The sequence below is a fragment of the Euprymna scolopes genome, chromosome 3 (assembly GCF_053919585.1).
Source record: "Euprymna scolopes isolate OS-2025 chromosome 3, ASM5391958v1, whole genome shotgun sequence".
Lineage (NCBI taxonomy): Eukaryota > Metazoa > Mollusca > Cephalopoda > Sepiida > Sepiolidae > Euprymna > Euprymna scolopes.
In genome coordinates, this window is record NC_136484.1 from 56,544,726 (window position 1) to 56,570,603 (window position 25,878).

At 32.2% G+C, this 25,878-nt stretch overlaps 1 protein-coding gene across 1 annotated transcript in view; it reads left to right on the top strand.

Annotated features, from left to right (window-relative positions):
- Nucleotides 1–581: 581 nt before the first annotated feature.
- LOC145255582 (uncharacterized) overlaps nucleotides 582–25,878 on the top strand; it is a 120,435-nt gene continuing 95,138 nt past the window's right edge. Inside the window, exons 1-3 of the mRNA XM_080114057.1 lie at nucleotides 582–892; nucleotides 18,476–18,597; nucleotides 25,399–25,596. Of these exons, the coding sequence (XP_079970183.1) occupies nucleotides 18,492–18,597; nucleotides 25,399–25,596 (304 nt within the window). The 5' untranslated portion in view covers nucleotides 582–892; nucleotides 18,476–18,491. The remainder of the gene's footprint in view (nucleotides 893–18,475; nucleotides 18,598–25,398; nucleotides 25,597–25,878) is intronic.

Consider the following 25,878-nt stretch of genomic DNA (forward strand, 5'->3'; position numbering starts at 1 on the left):
GTCCGTACTTTCACGTAACAACTTACGGTTTTCATAAAAATCATTCATTTTTTCTTATAAAAAAAACCACGGTATTTTTACGACAGTACCCAGCGTAGTAAAACCACCTCCAACCTCCCCATGTTAAGAACGGCTTTCGAGGTTGGGGGTGTTTATTCCGATAGCCGTTCTTAACATGGGAAGGTTGGGGGGGGGGTTATACTACATTGGGTTAGGTTGTAAAAAAAGAATACCAAAACAACTTCTGTTAAAAAAAAAAAAAAAGAATATAATACAAAAACGTTTACTGCCAATTTACTTTTTACCATCTTGGTTTCTTGAAAAAAAATGAAAAAAATTGCAAAAAAAAAAATAATAATAAAAGTAAATAAACAATACAAAATGCAACTTTTCTTGAAAAAAGTAAATCTATATATATTCAGTAAATTTACAGTAGGGTTTTTTTTTAATCATTGCATTACTATTTTATTTATTTATTTATTTTCGGTTTGTTTGATTTGAAATTCGTCTGCGTCTGTTATTTTGTTCGGCTTAATCCGGTGATTGCCGTCGAACCCGAACCATAATTGACGGAAAATCCCGAGTATCCGGATCTCGGTGGCCGTGGTTAAATTCTGCAAGAGTATCAAAAATTTAAACGGAGCATTATTTTTGGCCTTATTTTTTTTCTTTTTACTTACCGGAAATTTATATATTTAAAAAATATTTTGTCCCTTCCCCTTTAAACCTGCTCTTATTCTCGATATATCATAATAATTTATTAAAAAAAAGAGTTTTAAGTTTAATTTTGTTGCAGCTTTCCCGTCATGCAATTTAGTTCCTTAGCAACGCCATGCGATGTCCATATCAACAACTGATTAAAAATGCTGTTTGTTGTCGACCCCCACTGAAGGTGAGCACATTTTCCCCCTTGGGCTCCTTCTATACAATACAATTGTTGGAATAATCCCAAGTTGCATAAGCACATAACAACAACAAGAGAAATACATAACACAACCCACATGGCGAAGAGAAAGCGAATTAATTATTAACTACCACCTTACCTGCCTCCAGTAGTTCGCAAAATCAAAGAAAACAAAACATAAAAAAAAGGTCACGATCATACGTGTACGAATAATAACAAAACAACGACGACAATGATGCTCATGATGATGATAATAATAATAATAATAATAATAATAATAATAATAAACGACAACGACCGTGATGATGATGATGATGATGACAATAATAATAATAACAACAACAACAACGACATTAGTAATAATAACAATAAAATAATAAAAAAACAACGATGATTATAATAATAATAATAATAATAACGATAACAATAAGACAACGATAATAATAATAATAATAATAATAATAATAATAATAATAATAATAATAATAATAATAATAAAACTTAATTTAATCAAGACATTAAAAAATGAAAATATCGAAAAAAAAAAAAAAAAAAGGGTTATATTGTACGTATTCGTTATGGAACGAAGTTCTCCGAGAAAAATTTCACTTAATTTCATCAAGTAGTTTTTATTTTACATCGAAAAAACAATTTGTTATGATACCGAGCAAAAGGCTCGATTTTTAGGAAGAAAATTACTGTACACATAGATTCGAAAAAGTTGTCAAAAAACAAATATATAACAAATAAATGTTATCAAAGGCAAGATAAGTTACTTTTCTACCAAACTGGATATAATTTTCGTGTTTTTATTCAATTTAACATGTTTATTCAGCTCGAAAAGCATACAGTGTTTAGCGATGTATTGGAAAATTCAAGATGGCGGCCGATTCTCTCTTTAACACGGTAAGTTTGGAAAAAGGTGTAATAAATAATAAACTAGACAAAATACTGTTAGAAATTCGCTCAATATATGTTACCGTGATATAACTTGACATATATTCGGTGGTTTTTAATAGTATTTTGTCTAGTTTATTATTTATAACACCTTTTCCCGAACTTACCGTGTTAAAGAGAGAATCGACCGCCATCTTGAATTTTCCAATACATCGCTAAACACTGTATGCTTTTCGAGCTGAATAAACATGTTAAATTGAATAAAAACACGAAAATTATATCCAGTTTGGTAGAAAAGTAACTTATCTTGCCTTTGATAACATTTATTTGTTATATATTTGTTTTTTGACAACTTTTTCGAATCTATGTGTATGTGTACAATAATACAAACCCAGAAAAGCTAGTAATAAAGATGGGGAGGAAGTGTCGGCGCTTTAACTGGCGTTATCTCCCCGTGGCGTGTTCAACAAATTTCATAATGGTTGACTTCAACGCGCTCTCATAAAAACGTGTTTTTCTGCTGTAAAATAAAAACTACTTGCTTAAATTAAATGAAAATTTGGGTTTGTATTACTGTACACATAGATTCGAAAAAGTTGTCAAAAAACAAATGTATAACAAATAAATGTTATCAAAGGCAAGATAAGTTACTTTTCTACCAAACTGGATATATATTTCGTGTTTTTATTCAATGTAACATGTTTATTCAGCTCGAAAACCATACAGTGTTTACCGATGTATTGGAAAATTCAAGATGGCGTCTGACTCTCTCTCTCTCTCTCTCTCTCTCTCTCTCTCTCTCTCTCTCTCTCTCTTTAACACGGTAAATTTGGGAAAAGGTGTTATTTAAAAAAATAAACTGGATAAAATACTGTTAAAAACTCGCTATATATATGTTACCGTGACATAGCTTGACATATATTCGGCGGGGTTTTAATAGTATTTTGTCTAGTTTTTTTTATCTAGAACACATTTTCCCAAACTTACCGTGTTAAAGAGGGAGTGAGGCGCCATCTTGAATTTTCCAATACATACATCGGTAAACACTGTATGTTTTTCGAGCTGAATAAGCATTTTACATTATATAAAAACACGAAAAATATATCCACTTAGGTAGAAAAGTAACTTATCTTGTCTTTGATAACATTTATTTGTTATATATTTGTTTTTTGACAACTTTTTTGTTATATATTTGTTTTTTGACAACTTTTTCGAGTGTACAGTAATACAAACCCGAATTTTTTTTTTCGGAAATCTCAGTCCAAAACGGATACGTACAATATAACCTTTTTTCGATATTTTCATTTTTGAATGTCTTGATTAAACTGTACAAGTACCAAACCTTGTTTTATTATTATTATTATTATTATTATTATTATTATTATTATTATTATTATTATTATTATTATTATTATTATTATTATTATTATTATTATTGTTGTTGTTGTTTTAAAAACAAAGATAATAATAATAATAATAAAACGAAAACAGTAAAACAATGAAAATAACACTAACGATAATAAGCAACGAAAGTAATAGCAACAATAATGATTACAATAATAAAAAATCAACAGTAATAACGATAATAATAATAATAATAATAATAATAATAATAATAATAATAATAATAATAATAATAATAAAAATTTGAACCTATAAAAAAAAATGAGATCGTCTGATAGTCAAAGATGAACACTTGCTTGAGTAATTGCTGAATACCTGGTGTCGTTAGGTGCAACAATGTAGGTTTTACCAATTTTAAAATGAATTGTTCTAAAATCAAATGTGACATCATAAATAAAATTCTTTTAAAAGTAAAATTTGTTTTATTTATGTAATAGACAGTTAGATAATAATGTTATACAGTAAGAACGAATGTGTTTATAAAAAGAAAATTAAAATTGTTGCAAGGAATCAATTCGGTACTGGTCGCGATTTGAGTTCCCTGCCGAACACCATAAAAAAACACTGACTTCTCCCTACGCATGAGCAAAGGACATGTTTTAGTTGCCATAGTAACTAAACGATCATGAATTTTTATCGACTTTTTAAAATAAGTTTTACTGTTTATGAACATTGATATAAATGAAATTACTACACATTTATTAGTAATAATTTTATCGACTTTTTTTAATAGCATTTTCTATATATATAAATATATCATATAGCGCGAATCATAAGTGCACTAGCACCCCTTTTCTTATTAATAAATGTTTAGTAATTTTTAAAAAGTCGATAAAATTATAATTAATAAATCTGTAGTAATTTCATTTATTTCAATATTCATAAACAGTATCGACTTTTTTTTTAAAATAGCATTTTCTTTTTAAATGACGACGTTTTACTGTTTATGTCTCACTTTTATCGACTTTTTTTTATAAGTTTTACTGTTTATGAATATTGAAATAAATGAAATTACTACAGATTTATTAATTATAATTTTATCGACTTTTTAAAAATTACTAAGCATTTATTAATAAAAAAAATGGGTGCTAGTGCACTTATGATTCGCGCTGTACGATATATATATGGTGCCCGGAAAACTCATCCCGGGAAAACTCGTCTCGGGAAAACTCGTCTCCGGAAAACTCGTCTCCGGAAAACTCGTCTCCGGAAAACTCGTCTCCGGAAAACTCGTCCCCTTTCGCTAGGTAGGAAAACTGGTCCCTTATTGAATAAATATGGATTGAAAACACATTTTATGATCATTCTTGAAGGAGATATTATTTTTTAGCCCTCCCAATATTTGGGTTTGTATTACTGTACACATAGATTCGAAAAAGTTGTCAAAAAACAAATATATAACAAATAAATGTTATCAAAGGCAAGATAAATTACTTTTCTACCAGACTGGATATAATTTTCGTGTTTTTATTCAATTTAACATGTTTACTCGTCTCCGGAAAACTCGTCCCCTTTCGCTAGGTAGGAAAACTGGTCCCTTATTGAATAAATGTCGATTGAAAACACATTTTATGATCGTTCTTGAAGGAGATATTGTTTTTTAAAATAGACTATAACCCCCATAATATTAAAAAAAAAAAAAAAAAATATTTTTACTTGTTTAATGTTTTTTTTTTTTTTTTTAAATAAAATCGATTTTCTAAGTGTCCGTTTTCTACCTAACTGGTTAAGTTCTTAAAGGTGTAATAAATAATAAACTAGACAAAATACTGTTAGAAATTCGCTCAATATATGTTACCGTGACATAACTTGACATATATTCGGTGGGTTTTTAATAGTATTTTGTCTAGTTTATTATTTATAACACCTTTTTCCGAACTTACCGTGTTAAAGAGAGAGTCGGCCGCCATCTTAAATTTTCCAATACATCGGTAAACACTGTATGCTTTTTGAGCCGAATAAACATGTTAAATTGAATAAAAACACGAAAATTATATCCAGTTTGGTAGAAAAGTAATTTATCTTGCCTTTGATAACATTTATTTGTTATATATTTGTTTTTTGACAACTTTTTCGAATCTATGTGTACAGTAATACAAACCCCTATATATATATATATATATATATATATATATAGAAAATGTTATAAAAAAAAAGTCGATAAAATTATTACTAATAAATGTGTAGTAATTTCATTTATTTCAATATTCATAAACAGTAAAACTTATAAAAAAAGTCGATAAAAATTCATGGTCGTTTAGTTACTATGGCAACTAAAACATGTCTTTTGCTCATGCGTAGAGAGAAGTCAGTGATTTTTTTATGGTGTTCGGCAGGGAACTCAAATCGCGACCAGTACCTGGATGTTTATAATATTTTATTTATTATTTTTTTTTTTTATAAATAATTGTAAACATGCAGAAAGTCTATCATCCTGATGTTATTATGTATTAAAAAAAAATGTCTTCTTGAGTAATATTGTCAAGATTCATTTTCTCCAGTAATGTCGGTTTTACGTTTCTGGAAGTAATAAATGTTAATTTTAGGTTAATTTATTCTTTCCCTTTCCAAAAGTAATCGTTCTCCACTTTAATGTTTTTGTTATTTATTTCATGCTTCGGCCATAGTTTAAAATAATGGTATCTCCCTTGAATTTAGACAGCAGGTGCGTGAAATAAAATGGCGTCTTCAATTTCGGCAATAAAGTGTAGAACCACCGAAATCAGTAGTTTAAACTATGTAGAAAATAAATAACAAAAAAATTAAACTAGATAAGTAGAAAATAAATAACAAAAAATTAAACTAGATAAGTAGAAAATAAATAACAAAAAAATTAAACTAGATAAGTAGAAAATAAATAACAAAAAAATTAAACTAGATAAGTAGAAAATAAATAACAAAAAAATTAAACTAGATAAGTAGAAAATAAATAACAAAAAAATTAAACTAGATAAGTAGAAAATAAATAACAAAAAAATTAAACTAGATAAGTAGAAAATAAATAACAAAAAAATTAAACTAGATATTAATTACTTCCGGAAAGAACTATGAAAAAAAGTAAATAAAGAAAGTGAAAGAGAACATCCGTAATTGTTTAATTGGAAATGTTTTGATTTAATTAATGAAAACAGGAAAGTTTTTCATGAAACATATACATATATTTTTATTATTAAAAACAGAAAATGAAAAAGACCTTGATAATTGTTTGAACTGGGTAAGCGCCATTTGAAAACCGAAACATTTATTGTATCAAAATATAATTGTAAAGACATTTATTAAAAAGTCTGCGTAAGAAAATATAATTTTAATAAAACAATTTTGTAATTTTTTTGTTATTTATTTCCTACTTCGGTCATAGTTTAAAATACTGATTTCTCCCTCTGATTGTAACGACAGGTGCCCGAAAAATGGCGTCTCCATTTTCGGCGATAAACTGTAGAAGTACCGAAATTAGTTATTGCAAATTAGAATTTATTATCCTTCTCCACGTACATTACAATTATTTATTATCTATTTGAAGTTTGTATTATTTGAATTATTCGGACTTTCATCATAAAATCATATCATACGTTTCAGCTGATAGAACTCTCAGCCTTCTTCAGCTCTATCTTGTCAAACTCGGTAATCTTTCTGTCAAATTTCAAACGGGACCTTTTATTTATTCCATGGAGTAGCATGCTCTTGTTTGGTCAGCCATACCCCATGGCATAGTAGATAAAGTACTAAGTAAAATTCAGTATTAAGTAACATGATTCTTGGGGTTGAAGGTTCAATCCTCAATGCAGGCGATACTAAGAATACAGTTACGAATTACTTAAGATTTCTACCCAGTCATGACTGATGGAATGAGAGCATGCTGCCCTCATGGATTCTATAGAAAGTTTTGTTTCAAATTCCATACAGATTCCTGAGTTCAACAGAAACATTTCCGAGTTCGACAAAATGCATCTGCAGAAGGTCGGAGGTTATATTGGCCAAAACGCTGTGAGAATGACACTCAAGACGAAAACAGTAGTCTGAAGAATACAAATAATACAAATTATCAATCCTCACCCCTAAAATTTAGAAACTATTTGAAGTTCTTCATTAAAAATTTAAAAACTAACTGAAATAAAAATTGGTTGTTGTACAACTTGCTCATAAAACCATGGTGCCTCCCTAATCCAATTTTATCTTTTATTTGTCCTACAGTTTTATTTGTGAGACCCTGGCAGTGTCAATTTAAGCCACCCATCTCTCTCTTTCTCTGCCTGTCTCTCTCTCTCTCTCTCTCTCTCTCTCTCTCTCTCTATCTCTCTCTCTCTCTCTCTGTACACACACACACACACACACACACACACACACACACACACACACACACACACACACACATTAGTGATGGGACGATTCCAATATTGTTCCTGATTCCGATACAATTACAGATTCCGATTCTTTATAAATCTCTAAATATTTAACTATAAAAGTGTTTATATTATTTTAATTGAAATTCATTATTGAGATGAGTATTATTTATATTTATTTATTGTGGACTATTATTCTAATACTATACTAATAAAAGATGAGAATAATATCCGCAATAAATAAATTAATATAAAAGTGTTATTTTGTCCCGATTACTGTAAAAACACATCTTAAATGTGCAAGTATTTTCTCGGATGTAAATGCATACTTGTGAGGGGGTGATCTAGAGATATTAATTAGTCTTACTGGAACTTTAAATCAGTAAATATTTATTATTTTATCATTCCTCCTATTAATTCTCAAACCAAAATCAAATAAAAAGATAATTAAAGAAATCAGTTTTGGCATTAGAAAATAGACGCAAATTTTTCTGATTCTGATACCGATTCCGATATCCCCAAAAGCTTCGATTTTTCTAATTCTGATTCCGATTAATCGTCCCAATACTAATATATATATTATTTTATTCAATTTAAGTAAACAGAATTATATTTAGTTGCAACAATGCCTGATGTGATCAATTACGTTGATCATAATAGTATTTCTATTGTCACAACGAAACCTAAATTGAATAAAATAATATCTTGCTTTTTTTATTGAGCACTATCAACAACCTCATTAAATTCAATGTTTTTTTTACTTTTGCATATTTTTAGCCCGGAACAATTATATATATATATATATATATATACTAACAGAAGTACTCGTTGTTGACTGGGTTCAAAAACAGTCTACAGAAAATGGATTGTGATTGATGAAAGTATGATAGGTTATGAAAAGGAGGAGTTTGTAAAGAGATAGGTTTTGATACTCAAAAATTTTACCCTAAGCAAAATATGATGAAAGTAAAGATAATTTTCGCGGAAATATATTTTTTTATATCAACTTTGTTTCGATTCGTAGCCAAGAGTGACCAACAAAATGATGTTTCCTTACAAAGAGAAAATGTATATATAATAATATAAATATACAAGAAATAAATGTTACCATAGTCAATAAAGTTACTTTTATGGTAGAAAAGTTCATTGGTTTGTATTTTTAAGTAGTTTGTAAAAAATTTTTTGTTTTTTTTTAATTCACGAACCGGTTTAAAAAAAAATCAAAATGGCAGCGACATTGAAATGGAGAGCCCCGTTTTCAATTTGAAGGAGGGGCACCAGAGCATTCTGTCTTAATAATTTAAGAGAGTTCTGTCAACGTAAGGAATATTTATAAACATATTTTAATGTTTTCCGTTATTTTGTGCTTGAGGAATATTCGATTATGGCATGTGTAGTTTATATAAAAATTCATTTAAGTAGTTATCGCCTCAAATTTCGTTTTAATTTTGGTTCACTGAAATTATTTCAAGTAAAGAGCATTAAAAACTATTTCAAAACAAAAAAAAAACATGAACTGAACTTTTATTGACTATGGTAACATTTATTTCTTGTATATTTATCTTTCGGGTAGTCGTTTGTTGGCTTTTCTGCTAAACACTCTTACTAAATAATATCAACAAAATCTCGAAAGACAAAGAAACAGAAACAGTTTTGAAAAATAATGAAGCTTTACTTACTTTAGTAAAATAATCTGAAACAGCAAAATGAGATATTAAAAAAGTAAACACGTAATTACTTTAGTTTTTTAAAGCAAAGAATCGATATAAATATGAACAAGAAGAAAATGGCGCCCTTTTCAAGCAGAAATGCTTGGTTTCAGTTTTACAGTATTGAACGGTGTAGTATTGCGCCATCGGATTCAGGGTTGTACTATTGTAATGTAAAGAACACGCAGAAAGGGTTATAATCAACTGAATTCCTTCTAGTACACTGACAAAAAACAAGCTTAAGCAGATATATAAATAAAAAGGTTATGTAAATGTTTTTAAAAAACACGTAATCACGTGAGCAGGATTTTTTCCTTCTTTTGACACGATAACAAGTAACGTTCTTATTTTTTATTTTTTATCTATTTATCTATTTTCAAAAGAGTGCCACGTGCAAGGGGAGAAGGAAAAAAACAGAGTTATGCAAAATTTATGTTGAGAATTGTCTAAAGTTCCGACTTTTTTTTTGGCTTTCACTTTAATATGAACGTGAATTAATGAGATGAATTTATTCGAAACAATATGATTCAACTCAAAAAAATAAATAAAAGCTAACGTGAATTAAGATTAAAGTTAAGGTGTTATTGTGGACCGTCACCTCTTTTAAAAAACCTTGTTAAACTTTATGACATATTTACATTCTATGGAGGTCAGGCGCGAACAAACACCCAATAATTTTATTATATCATATTTCTTCAAACTGAAACATAATTATCAAAGTGTACTTACGCAAATAGATATGAAAAGTCTTTGTTAAAGTTTTTGCCATATTTCCATGGAGTACAGGCGCGAATGCAGACCCCACAATTTTATTATACCATCCCTATTTAAGTTGAAACATACTTATCAAAGTATTCTTATGCACATCTATATCAAAAACCCTTATAAACGTTTCTTTTTCATTTTTTTATTTCCATACTTTGGGGGCCAGGCATGAACGCAGACCCCACAATTTTTATGAACCACCGTTCTGCCAGATCAAACATACCCATTTCTGATCCTCAATACATCTATCATTATATGTAATCAGTTTTTTAAAATAGTCAACCATATAGGAGCCTATTCATGACCAGACAGACACACACACACAGACGTTCAGCTTTATATATATATATATATATATATATATATATATATATATATATATATATAATTATTTATTATGATAATTATTAAATACTTACAGACACTAGTGTTTCATCCTTTCAGGAATCATCAGTGCAGGGTGTCAAGATTAACACCATTCGATAGATTCAAACCCGGTGACAGAAGCCATCCTTGGCTTCATTAGCAAGGACCTAATCCATTCGGCTACCATTAACCAAGAAAAATGCTGTTGAATTTAAACATTTATTTTTAAGTGCTTTTTAACGTCTGTCAGAGTGATCTAATCATTATATGATGATCTGCGCATAAGGGCTAAATTTACCGACTTTAATTCAACTGAAAATGCTCAACGATAAGAAACAAGTTTCTTAAAGGGGCTGACATAATAATTTACTATAATAATTATTAAGTACCTATGGATACTAGTGTTTCATCCTTTTGGGAATCCTCAGTGCAGGGTGTTACGATTAACACCAGTCGATAGATTCGAACCCAGTGACAGAAGCCATCTCTGACTTCATTAGCAAGGACTTAATCCATTCGGCTACCGTTAACCGCAAGAAATATATATATATATATATATATATATATATACACACGCCCATCATTTCAAAAATAAAGCTCCCTATTCTTTTTTAACTCAAAAAGTTGAAGAGCTACAAAGACGCGTATGGTACCTTTAAAACTAACATCATTTTATGCTCCAAAGTTTATTTTTCTGCATAGTAATTCTCCATGCACTTTTGCCAGTGTTTTGTCATATTAGGATCACTTAAAAAGTAAAGCCTCCTATTTTTTAACTCAAAAAGTTGAAGAGCTACTAAAACGAGTGACCTATTGTGCGCCAGAATTTATTTTTCTACATACTCATCACCATTCTCAATACACTTTTGCCAGGATTTCAATGACGCATCTCTCCTTCTAATGCATGTCCATGGCAAGGGTTGCTTTCTTAGAGTCTTGCACTGGCTATATCTGCAACAGAGAGATGAAACTTTCAAGTCATGAATGCATAAGTTCAGTCATCATAACAATACAATTTGCAATCCCGTCTAATTCATTCATGTGGAATAAAAAAATAGAAGGCATTACTTTCAGAATGTCTATCATATATGGTGATTGGCACTTCTATGTAGAAGAAGGCCATCCCTATGCTACCCAATTGTGGATACACAAGTAGTTCAACCGTCAAGTTTTAATTTTGCTAGTCCTGTTGCAGATATGAGACTCAGAAAAGTCATACATATTTATGTCCTTGCCCATTGTATAATTGGTTAGTGCCATGGAACCTCAATGGCTGAATAAACCAACTCTTGAAAGGTAGTTCTACCAAAAGAACCACACATATCAGGCTAAAAGGAGTCTGGGATGCTTTATACATACTGCTTCTATAAAACATACGTCAAGATGAATAATTTTATTTGTCTTACCTCAAACCTCTCACAGCAATTGTAGATGTCCATCTGCCGAACATCATTTCAAAGTCATCCTTTTGCAGCCTTCCATATTCACGCTAAGAGTTTTCAAGTTATATTTGATGACATCGTTAAAACACCTCTTTGGTGTATGCTTTGATACTGCAATTCTTCATATAACTGCACCCAAGTTAGTTAATTAATATTTAGAACCCTCCTAAGACATGTTTAGTGGAATCACTCTAAGACCCTGATGTGTCTACAATACATAGACAAGACACATGACTCTTACATATTAAGCTTTGCTTTAATAGTGATGGCTGTCTGTCTAACTAGGTACGTTTTTCAAACTCCCCAATAGTTTTGCTTGCCTTTTCAATTCCTAGGTGTAGTTCAAAGTGGAGAGGTCTGTCTCCTCCTTCTATTGCTTGCACTATTCCTGTAATGACCTGATCCCTCTTGATTGCAGTGTAATGCTAGTTCTGTGCAGTTCTAGGAGGTCCACCCTCCCAGGCTTTGCTCTCTCTCTCTCTCTTTTTTTCATTAGTTTATTGCTAATCGCCTGAAGCGCCCTTACCAGGAAATGCCGACAGGGGTATCCAGGCATTTTTTTGCAGGTCAGGATGCCACTCATCGAGGGTGCTGACTTCTCAATCCCACTTTCTGACCCTGTTATCACAGTTCTTACAGTGGGAGAGAACTTCTGTTGTTTCTATAATATTAAAATATTTTTATTACAATTCTAGTCGTACACTGTTATGCTACTGTAAAACTGTGTGTTATAAAATATTGATATTTAAGATTTAAAACTGATATATACGAGGGGTGTGCAATAAGTAATGTCCCTGACCCACTTCCCATAGCAGTAGAGCAACGAAACTTGGCACAGTTATTAGTCTTTCTTTACATAGGACCCACCCAGAGTTATGCATTTCTCCCATCGTTTGATGCAGCTCTGGAGACTGTTTTTGTAGAACACCTCAGGTTGGTCCTCCAACCACGACGTGACTTCAGAAATCAAGGCTGCATCATCTGGGAAATGCTTTCCTTTCAAAAACAACTTCATAGCTGGAAAGAGGTGAAAGTCAGAGGGTGCAAGGTCAGGAGAGTAGAGAGGATTTCATACCACACGCCCGTGCTTCTGATCTGGCGACATGCGAGTTGTGGACCGGAGCTTTGTTCTGCAGGAGGAGGGTACCTTTGCTGATCTTGCCCTCTTGATTTTGATAGCTTCCCTTAATTTCCTCAAAAGTGAAGCATAATAGGCTCCTGTAATTGTGGTACCCTTTGCCAGGAAATCTGTCATCACTACTCCGTCCTGGTCACAGAAGGCTGTGAGCATGACCTTGCCAGTGGAGGGCTGCACCTTTGCCTTCTTTGGAGGTGGTGAGTCCAAGTGCTTCCACTGCATTAACTGGGCTTTGGTCTCTGGATCATAGTGATGGACCCAGGTTTCATCCTGTGTAATCAGTCTTTTGAAAAACTTTCACTCATCTTCTTGGCACATCTCCAAATTCATTCTCGAGTACTCAACGCATTCTCGCTTCTGGAATGGTGTGAGCAACCTGGGAATCCATCTGGCAGACACCTTATGCATATGCAAATGGTTATGAATGATAGTTTACACAGACCCTGTACTAATCTTGACATCTTGGGCTATTTGGCGAATAGGAATGCGCCGATCTTCTAAAATGGCAGCCTCAACTTGACGGACAGATGCCTCATCAATGGCAGAAGAGGAGGGGCGACCAGGTCTGGGAGCTGTTTCCACAGACTTCCGGCCATGTTTGAATTTACGATGCCAGTGTTTTACAAGGTCATATGATGGGGCATTATCACCATAAGTTTCTTTCATTTCATCAAAAGTCTCCTGTGGTGTGCGTCCTTTCAAATACAAAAACCGGATCACTGCTCGACATTCAACAGGCTCCATTTCACACCTGACTTAGTTCAAACACCTGTAAAACAGAAACCACAATTAGTTCAGAGCTTTGCCACATAACCCGTAGAGATATAAATCATTGCACGTGCAAAATTTCAGCTAGATCAAACAACTGGAAACGGGTCAGGGGCACTACTTATTGCACACCCCTCATATATATATATATATATATATATATACTCGGGTTTTTTTATTCAAAAGTAATGGACTAGTGAATTCAATGAGGTTGTTAGATAGTGCTCAATAAAAAGAGCTGATAATACTTGTTTATTGTTATATAAACATGCCTACATCCCGCTGCTACAAACAGTCACTTGTTTCAATCAAACAACAGATATCATCAGGCAGCGACTTGACTATTCAAATGTTCAATGAATAATTCATGAATTATTCATTGAACATTTGAATAGTCAAGTCGCTGCCTGATGATATCTGTTGTTTGATTGAAACAAGTGGCTGTTTGTAGCAGCGGGATGTAGGCATGTTTATATAACAATAAACAAGTATACATATATATATATAATGTGTTCATGAGCTGCAGACGGCTTTTTTTTTGCTGTATCACAGCTTTTCAGTATAAGTAAACAGATAAGTATATGTTAGAAAGTGGGAAGGAAGAAGAGAGAGAGAGAGAGAGAGATGATAATTAATTGTTATTTTTGAAGAGGGTACTAGCAAAAAGAAAAAGAATGAGCCTGTTAGTAATTTTGAGAGCTCAAAATCTTTTAAGGCCAACAACCATCTCCCTCAATACAACGTCATCGTCTTGTTGGAGGCTTTATCACTGAAAACATGGCTGCTATTTTGGCCCGATTATTCATGTGATTAATTGATTGATTGCTTTTTTACGTGCACGTCGGTGTTTGAGTGATTTAATGGTTTATTTTCTGAATGAAGATCGATGAATTTGTTTGTTCAAACCAGCAGTGGCATAATGGAATGTGTGAAAGCTTTGCATGTGAAACACTCAGATTTTTTGTCTTGTGTTGTTTTTATATCTTTACTATTACAGGTGAAAATAGTATTATTGGTTTGTATAAAAGATGCTCAAAGAGGTATGCTAAATAAATACGTTTTAGCTTGCGGTCATTCTAAATTTCTCTCCGCTATTAGATATAAACTATGTCTGGTCAGAAGTGCTGCTGTGGATTGTGCAATCCTTGCATCATCATAAAATCCCCATCACACAAACACCCTTTGAAAAAGTAATCATTTTCTTTGGAGATAGATGGAATCATAAAATATTTTACTTGTCTCCCTGCAAGAGCAAAGAAAGACAAAGTTGGTTGTTAATGTGGGGAAAAATTTTTTTTATCTGAATGTAAAAGTTTAAACCCGCAAGAAATGTCTTGTTCACCTGATATATATATATATATATATATATATATATATATATATATATATATATATATATTACTTGTTTATTGTTATATAAACATGCTCACATCTCGCTGCTAAAATAGCCACTTGTTTCAATCAAACAACAGTTATCATCAGACAGCGACTTGACTATTCAAAAGTTCAATGAATACTAGCTAAAGTACCCGTCATTGACTGGATTCAAAAACAGCCTACAGAAAATGGACTGAGATTTATGAAAGTATGATAGGTTATGAAAAGGAAGGGTTGTAAAGAGATAGCTTCGAATTTGGGGGTATCAAAACCAAAGCAAAATATGATGAAAGTAAAAATAAAATAGATAAACCCCATAATTTATTATACTATACCTGTTCACACTGAAACATTTATCACAATATTCTGTGGATCTATATTAAAAAATCTTGTTAAACTTTGTGACATATTTCCATTCTATGGGGGTCAGGTGCGAACGAATACCCAATAATTTTATTATACCATATTTTTTCAAACTGAAACATAATTATCAAAGTATACTTACGCAGATAGATATGAAAAGTCTTTATTAAAGTTTGTGCCTATTTCCATTCTATGGAGGCCAGGCGCGAACGCAGACCCCACAATTTTATTATACCATCCCTACTTAAGTTAAAACATACTTATCAAAGTATTCTTATGTACATCTATATCAAAAACACTTGTAAACGTTTTTTTTTTTAAATTTTTTATTTCCATACTTTGTGTACCAGGCGCGAATGCAGACCCCACAATTTTAATGAACCACCATTCTGCCAGATCAAACATACCCATTCCTGTGTCTTGATACATCTTCTATCATTATATGTAATTAGTTTTTTAAAATAGTCAACCATATAGGAGCCTATTCGTGACCAGACACACACACAGACATATATATATATATATATATATATATATATATATATATATATATATATATATATATATATATATATGAGAGAGAGAGAGAGAGAGAGAGAGAGAGAGAGAGAGAGAGTAAACTTGCTGCTTTTAGGAAATTTATCTTTATCATCGTTTTTAAATTTTTCTTTTTTGCATGTTTTTGAAGTTGTTTTTTACAACGGTTTCTTAAAAAAGAGTTCATTATATTCTGTGATCATTGATTAATAAATAGTCATTAAGATTGGTTGAGTAATTTAAAAATTCACCCAAATTCAGAAAATCAACCAAGTGAAGTGAAGGGTTTGGGAATCGGTCATCCATTTTTCACGTACCTACTTGAAGAAGAAAATTGAGGAAACTCCAAGAATTTCTCATTTGTGGAACACAACACAATACCAGCAGATGCTTCCCAGTTGGCTACAATATTGTCGTTTTAAGTTAGATGTCAGTAAATATCTACTAAATCGTCCTCTTAAGTAATCAAATTCTACCAATTCCACCCATCGTTTCCAATCCTCTCATACTATTTTTCATCATTCAACAAATCTAATTAATTCTTTTCCTCAAGTGACCTTCTTAAGGGGTGACTCATTAGTATATATAAAAAGACTGGTATAGATTAACTAAAATAGATAAAGTAGGTACAATGAGATAAAAGAGAATAGACTGAGATATGGTAGAGTATGCTTTTTTTTTAATTCACAGCTCATGTATTAAACATATATTCCAAACATATCCATCATTAAAATGGAAGGCTAAGACCAAAAATTATTGTTAACACATTTATTACTTTTAATATAAAAGACAAGCAACATACATTATACAAAACAATAAAAGATATTCAGTTCTTACTCTACTTTTTGAAGTAGCAATATTAATTACTGGGAGTGGGGGAGGACTAGATTTTTCATTGTGTTGAAGTCCTATGGGAGAGGGCTGACAGAGATGAATTCTTGATACTTTCTGGTCCCTTTTGGGCACAATCAAGTATAAAGGATCATTAGTGCTCAGAACAAGTACACCAACAGAATTGGTTATTTACATATAAATGCTGTATATTTCAGCATATAAGACGACCCTTAAAGTTAAAATATCATCTTTAAAACCCAATATTTCATAAGATACCGAGTGTTGCAATCTCTAGCCTAGGCTAAACAAACATGGTTTTGTGATTTAGCAGTCGTCTTATACAACCAATATGTGATAGAATTATTAAAATTTGCTCCAATTTGTACCTTATTTTATCTGACGGTCACTTTATACGGCGAAATATATGATAGATAGATAGATAGATAGGTAGATATGAATAAGACCAAAAAAAGAATAAACTGAAGCAGAAGTTAGCAAATTGTGATAAAGCTGACAAGATTAAAACTATATAGATAAGACTTTGAACTGCATGATGGTCAGTTCTGACACTAAGTGTTTATGACCACTCCCTACTCAACTTCCCCTGATGCCTCCTCCCAATACAGGGTACCTACTAGGAGACTACTATTAAGAAACCAATACATTATTTTTTTTTTGTAAAAAATTGGGAATTATTCGATTTTAAGGAAATGTTCAGTATATACTCAATAAATTATACATATAATTATAAATAATGCAATTTTTAACATTATAATGATTTCCAAAAGAATTGAAGTTTGATAGAATTTATATCTTGGCTAGATTAACACATTTGCATGGTGAGTTGTTTTTTTAATAAGTTGTTATCGTCAAAAGTGATGGCATATAATTTTCTGGTAACATTTTAAGTAGGGAAACAGGAAACTAGAATTGTTTTAAATTAATCCATTTGTGATACTCAGCCTCTTCAGAGAAAGAATCATAAGTAAATAGTGCTATCACTGATGTTGGTATAAATGGGTTGGTGAAAGAAGATTTGACACGCTAAACAAGCCTTTAATTGTACACTGCCTTACAAATTTTGGGATGCTAATGTAAATACAATAACCCAATTCTCTAAACTCTCTAAACACCATTATTAACATCATTTTTATCTTGTGGCTTCATCTATGCCATTAACTAATTATTAGGGCTATGACAACAGCATATTCTTTTCATTGTTACGACTCTTGAGTATATATCTGACACAGTTAATTAACCGAGAACCACATCACTCTATATTAAAGCATATAAGATATCAACAGATACACACTTGAGAGTCAAAACAATGAAAAGAATATGCTGTTGTCCTAGCCCTAATGATTATTGCGATTGCTACTATTTACCTGTTCTTACTTCCCTTGGACCACAGCTATTTTATAGAACCCTTATCCAAACCAGACTGCTTACCACAGTTTTCCCTTCATTTTTTAAAAATTTTATTTGTGTTCTGAATTTATGGTGTCCCAGATGTTGACACCCTAGTTAATCATGTGTCTCGCCGAGTGAGTAGTGCTGACTCATGGAATAATCCGTAGATAAAGGACATTTTCTTTTTTTATTGTTCGATTTTACTTCCTGTACATTTGCAGATTGTTCAGTGACACTATGGCCTTCTCAAGGGACTTAAAAGTTGTGAAAGTTGGGGACATTGATGCCCCACCCCAAGAACAAAGTTATCTGTTGCCTGAAACTTGTTTTTCAGATGGAACTGGTGAGTAATGCATGTTAACATTTTTGGTTCTGTCTTTAAAAATTTTACTTTTTTCTAATATATATACACTTGTGCCCGATATTATTCATACCCCTCGGATCTTTGAGATTTCTATAAGAATATTGCTCAAACCAGAAGGTAGACAATATTAAAGGGATTTCAGACAATAAATCAAGCATAGGCATTTAATTTAAACTCAACAAATAAATAAATTATCCAAGTTTGAAACATTATACAAAGAAAAACAATAATGGCACTAGTTCAAAATTATTCATACCTCTCTTACTAATAGTCAATAGCATGCCCTTTATTCTTAATAACTGCCTGTAACCGTTTTGGATATTTATCAACAAGGTTTTTACAAGCATCAACACTGATTTTTGACCATTCTTCAATGCAGTAGTTCTCCAAATCCCTCAAATTTCTAGGTTTCCGCTTTTTAACCTCAGTTTTCAATATGTGCCAGAGGTTTTCGATAGGGTTCAGGTCGGGACTCTGGCAAGGCCATTCCAAAACATTAATTTGATTATCCTCAAACCATTTCTTGACTATTTTGGCAGTATGTTTTGGATCATTATCCTGTTGAAGGACCCAGTTTGGTCCTAAATGGAGATTCTCCGCATCCTGTCTAATGTTTTTCTGGAGTATCTCCAAATATGGCTCCTTCTTCATGGTTCCATCTATCTTGACCAAACTACCTGGACCACTAGCCGAAAAGGAGCCCCAAAACATTAGGCTACCACCACCATGTTTCATCGTGGGTATGGTGTTCTTTGGGTTGTAAGCTTCTCCTTTCTTCCTCCAAACGTAAGAAGCATCCATATGGCCAAACAATTCAATTTTTGTTTCGTCAGTCCACAAAATACTTGAGAAAACGGCTCTGGAGAATTCACATGGGTCCTAGCAAACTTTAGACGTGCTGCAAGGTGTTTTCCGGTGTGCAATGGAGTCCTTCTTGGTCTTCCTGTCAGACCATTTTCATGCAGAGTCCTTTGCAATGTTTGCCTTGATATTTTTATGCCAGAAGACTCCAGATTTTCTAAAATGTCCTTAGTAGTGGTGGTTGGATTTGCATTAACACTTCTTACAATATTCCTGGTGGCTCTAGCAGAAAGTTTCCTTTTCCTTCCTCTACCAATCAAGTTGTTTGTTGTGTGGTGGCTCTGGAATTTTTTGATGATGCTCTGTACTGTTGCTGTAGGGACCTCAAATTTCTTGGAAATTGACTTGTAACCTAAACCATCCTTATGTGAATTCGCAATTTTAGTCCTAAGATCATTACTAAGCTCTTTTTTCTTCCCCATTCTAATAATTTTTATTCTTTTATTGGTTTTCAGTAGATATCATTTTAATTTCTGAAAAATGCAAAAAACGAAATGAAATTAATCAAAGGTTGTATAAAAGCATTCAAAATAAGAATCAAACAGGAAACAAACAGTCAGAAATTCGATTAATACTGAAAAAATAAGGGGGTATGATTATTTTTGAACATTGCAGATTTTATAAATAGCTGTATATTTCTTTTATTACAAGTATCCCGAGATTTTAAAATGACGAAAATGATCAGAAGAGGTTTATTAAGAATATGTATCGATATGGACGTAAACAATAAATTCTTACAAAGTTACACATAATAAACTCAATTTTCAAGGTGGGGTATGAATAATATCGGGCACAAGTGTATATATATACATATATATATATATATATATATATATATATATATATATATATATATATCCACTCTTACATAAAAGTCATTTTGTGTGTGTGGGAGTTATGAGTGTGTGTGAGAGTTCCTTCCTCATAGGTTTCAAAATAGCTGAGCCTATCTTTTGCAAATTTCACACAAAGCATAATTTATATGTTTGGCAGTGTTCTTAGATATGTTTTGTACAGAAATGCATCCAATAAGTATCGAAAATTGAAAAAATCCGATTTAAAAAATAGTCTTTTCTCTCTTATAGATAAAAAAGAATAATTTTTACAGGGGAATATTTTATATTCCACAGGTCAAGGGAAGTAATAAAATCTCAACAAATCATTTCTTCTTAAAAAAACAGATTTATTGTCATCTGGAGATATAGCTGATTAGTAGAGCATTCAACTACAGATCAAATGATCCCCTGTTTAAGCTCAGGTGTACCTCACCATTTCATTTTAATTTTTTCTTATTACTGAGTTCAATTTATGATAAAAGAAGAGGTACTTTTCAAAATCGCCACAAATCTCTTCTTGGTTTGCATATTTTAAAACTAAACATTAATCAGAAGTGACTTTTCCAGGACATTCATCGTCAAGCCTAAATCTCAGCTGATGTGATATTGTAAACAAACACAGACAGAATTTGATAAACATCATTATTATTTTTGTATTTAAAAATTTTTTTTTTTGCGAATTAGTTCACCGGGCAAATTATTCCTTGTAATATATAATAATCAATAGAGGATTGATTCTATAATGATACATACACAATCTGCATAAATTAAAATATCATGTTTAAACGTATTGTACAATCAGGCAACGCCTGGTGTCCAGCTAGTATACATACATATATATGAAATAAAATGGAGGTGAAAGGACCTGAATACTCAACGTTTTGCCCGATTTATGTGGGCTTTTTCAAGACGGATGGTCATTGATTTATGCAGGGTTTTTCAAGAGGGATGGACTTTTTCAAAAACATTTATCCTGGACATATCCTTTGTCAAGAGCTTATTTAAATATTAATATATTAAGATATTAATATTTAAATAAGATCTTGACAAAGGATGCATCCAGGATAAATGTTTTCGCATGCTTCATTTCCTTTAAAGGAAATTTCTTTAAATAATATTCTATTGTTAAAGTGTTTTTTATCCAAGAAGTCTGAAGAAAGGCTGGTTATGTGAAAATTTTCAAATGCCATAATGCTTGAAATTGTCCAACCAGTCTTGAAACAATTGTAACTTACAATGAAATACACTTTTTGTTGCTATCAATTCCTTTTTTGAAGTCTTGGTTTTGTTAAAACAATATATGAATGCTCAATTATGAAATGTGATAATTTTGTAGCTTACTTTTTAAGTAATCTCTTTTTGGCTTAAAATTCATTGGTATATGAAAATTTCCTGAATTATACGAACCCAGTAAAATTCAGTATATTACAAACAAGTATATATATATATATATATATATATATATATATATATATATATATATAAAAGAGTAGGTAGTAGTTTGCTTGAAGCATTGTTGGTAAAGAAATATATAGAATTTTTTTTTAAAAGCCAAAGACAATGCGGGACAAGACCGGAATTATGAAAGTAAAGAAAGAAAAACAAACAAATGTAGACGGGTATGCTTGAGTAGAGTAGTGTCTAGCCTTTATTCGTCTATCTTTCCTCACCTCAATGTATAATTATTTATAACCAAGTTGCTGGTATATCCGGTGTATGTAAAGTCTGGTCGCATTCTTTTCCGTCATCTTGGATCCACTTTTGTCTTTTGAAAAAGAGAGGTCCCTTTCTCTCGAAATTAATCAAAGTTCCATACCACCCACGGACTTTACATACACCGGACATACCAGCAACTTGGTTATAAATAATTATACATTGAGTTGAGGAAAGATAGACGAATAAAGGCTAGACACTCCTCTACTCAAGCATACCCATCTACATTTGTTTGTTTTTCTTTCTTTACTTTCATAATTCCGGTCTTTCCCTGCATTGTCTTTGGCTTTTAAAAAAAAATTCTCTCTCTCTCTCTATATATATATATATATATATATATATATATATATATATATATATATATGATAATAAAAGGATAAAAAATCCGACGATATGAATTCAAAATGGAAGGGAATAAACAAAATGCTTAATGATTTATCTGTTCACTGGGTTTTATTTAAACAACTGTTTTCAAATGTGAAGTATATCGCTTCAGCTTCCAGTTAGTGTCAGATATTCAGGATAGAAATATGAATTGTTTTGTCACCTTTTTATTGTAGTTATTCCATTCATCAATTAGTTTTAGGCTGTTTTTTTAATTGTGGGGTATTATAGTCTAGTTTCCAGATAATACTCGTTCATCAGGATAGAATATACACTGTTTGGGGACAACGTTTTATATTAAATTTAAAGGTTAATAGTTGTATCCAATATATGCATTAAGACAATGAGACATGATCTGTTAATTGAAATAGGAACTACTACATTATGAAACGTCCATTTTTTTTATTGATTCGAACAGTTTGTTTAATTGTTATTCAGATAATATAAGCCTCACATCATCTGTAGGCATAATTTTCAATTCTAGGAACTGTAAAAATAATGTAAAAATATTTATTTTTATTAATTATTTAAAAATAATGTTGTAAAACTATTTATTTGTCACTATTCATTATCTATCGATGAAGTTAGGTATGTTTTTATATTTATATATTTGTATGTACATTATTTAATCCTAAACTAATTAACTGATCATTGTAAATTTTGAAACATTGCTGCTAGATCTAAGGTAAGGGGTCCAAATGTGGGTGATATTTATTTTCTTCTATTTTCATTTTTAAGTTAAAAGAAAACCAACAAAAAACTTAGCCAAATATAAATTTATTTCAACCCAATAAGGCTTTTTCAAATGAGGGAGTTGGTTGGGATTTGCTGTCCAAGTAGAGAATAATAAAAGAACACACTCTGTTTTGTATTTATTAAAGATGAGAGGAAGGAGGGAGGATTTAGAGGTCGGGAGAGAGGAAGAGAGAGAGTAAGGAGGAGGAACAAGAAGCTTGAAGTGCCATCGCTATGGAAACTGCTTGCCTTTATATCTTGTCCATGGATAATTCCATTTTCAATATGTGTGTGTGTGTGTGTGTGTGTGTGTGTGTGTGTGTGTGTGTGTGTGTGTGTGATGGACTCTCCTGTTGATTTCAATGTATGAGCTTCCGCCACAACAACTAAGTTGTTCGAAAATCGACACAGATGATTTATTTATAGTGGTGAATGCTTTGTGTAGAACCAACCACACTATTTGTTATTACAGCTAATCTTTGTTGGTGCAGACAACTGCAACAAGACAAACCATACAGTACAACACAGGTTTTTACATCAGAGTTACCTTATCCTAGATGCATGTCTTAACGAAGACTGGGGATGCATCTCTCCTAGTGAATTAATGCGCCCCCAAATACCAACCTGAAAATTTCTAAAACTCGGTACAGTACATACAGCATCTAGCCAATGGTCACCCATCTAGTACTGACCAGGCTCATTGTTGCTTAACTTTGGCGATCTGGCAAGAACCGGTGTATCAACGTGATTGTGCCATAGTAGTAGTAGTAGAATTCTTGTCCTAGGATGAGTATAAGCAGTAAGTTATTAATTAAAAATTTTTCTTTTTTTTTTTGAGTAAGGCATACTACTACTACTACTATTACTACTACTACTACTACTACTACTACTACTACTACTAGTAATAATAATAATAATAATAATAATAATAATAATAATAATAATAATTCTGATTTCGCTTATGAACGTCTCTCTAGAAAGGGATGGGATTCATTTCCAGAGGATTTCCCTTAATCCCGGCTTCAAACCAGGAGCTTCAAAGATCAAAAGTTTTCCTAAGGATGTTGGTGGTACCTATAATTGCAGAGGTTTGAAGGCCACCTAAAACATCGGGGATTTGTAGTTTTTTTCAATTGTCCTTCCAGATGACTTGATACTACTCCTAGTGTACCAACTATGACCGGGATTATTTGTGTTTTAACCTCGTGTATACGCCTTATCTGCAAGGCCAATGGAGTATAATTGCTCCACTTCTCATTCACCTTCTCTCTCACATTCCTGTCCCAGGGTACTGAGAAGTCTACAATCTGCCAGTTTTTTGAGACCTTGTCAATGACGACCAAATCCGGACGATTATGTTCCAATTGCTTGGTCGTTATGACAATTTTGTCCCACCATACCTCTACCTTGCCATCCTCACTTGTTCTCACTTCATCAGTCACCTCCTTAAACCATTTTCCAGCACACTTCACCCTAACCCTCTTACACACCTCCCAATATATCCAGAGTCCCATGTGATCGTGTCTTTTGCGGTACTCTCTCTGAGCCAGTCCACTACACCCTGCTGCAAGGTGCACAATTGACTCTGAGGTCTTACCACAAATCCTGCATTCTGCAGCAATTTCCTCTCCTAGAACCACTTTTTTGAACAATCGTATTCCTATTGCCTGCTCTTGTGCTGCACAAACAAAAGCTTCAGCACTCTTAGCTAGATACCCAGCTCTAAGCCATTGTCATGATCTTTCATCAGCCACTTCTGCTATATCCTGGAAGAACCTTCCATGCATTTTCATCCTAGCCAGTTCCTCTGCCCTTTCTCTATCCATACGTTTCACATAATCAGCCTTGGTCTCACATACCTCCACTTCATTGGCCACAACCTTAAGCATCCACTCCCCACTTCTAACCACATGTTCCTTCAACGATATCTCCTCGGTTCTAACACAATCTTTTACACTTTTCAATCCTCTCCCACCATCTTTTCTCTTTTGATACAGGCTTGCTACGCTACTTCGAATGTGAAATATACCAAACATTGCTAAAACTTTTCTTGTTTTGATATCCATGGCATGCAAATCCTTGTCAGACCATTCTAAAATTCCCACACTGTATCTCAAAACACTGACTAATGATAATAATAATAATAATAATAATAATAATAGTAATAATAATAATAATAATAATACCACTGATACTAATTCTAAATCACAAAATATTTATTATTTTTCATTCATCTTATTTTGCATTCTAGTGGTGCTTCCAGATGGTGGTGGTGTTCCTGACAACTGGCCACAGATACCACATTTGTCTCGACGCCGTAGCTGTGAGGCAAGTGGGGAAAGAACCAACTGTGTTAACAAGGCTGTGGAACATTTACAATTGCTTCAAGATATTGTGACTGATTGGGTCCAGAAGACAGAAGGAACAGAGACTTCAGCAACGACAGATGGTTGGTATCCATGATGCAAGCCTTATTCTCGAAAATCAAAATAATTATTTAACACTAATTAAGAAAAAGAAAAATGGGAGAAAGATATTTTTTAATATTGGAGTCAACATACTTGTTAAATAATGTGTTTGAATAAAATACAATACAAAAACATGTTTTTTGCAAGCAGGCAGTTCCGGCATTATCAGAGAATTCACAAGGATCACTGTGTATTCCTGATCTTAGCCCTGAACCCCATAATACCATTATTCTTTTCATATCTAAGATGTCATCTCATATTAA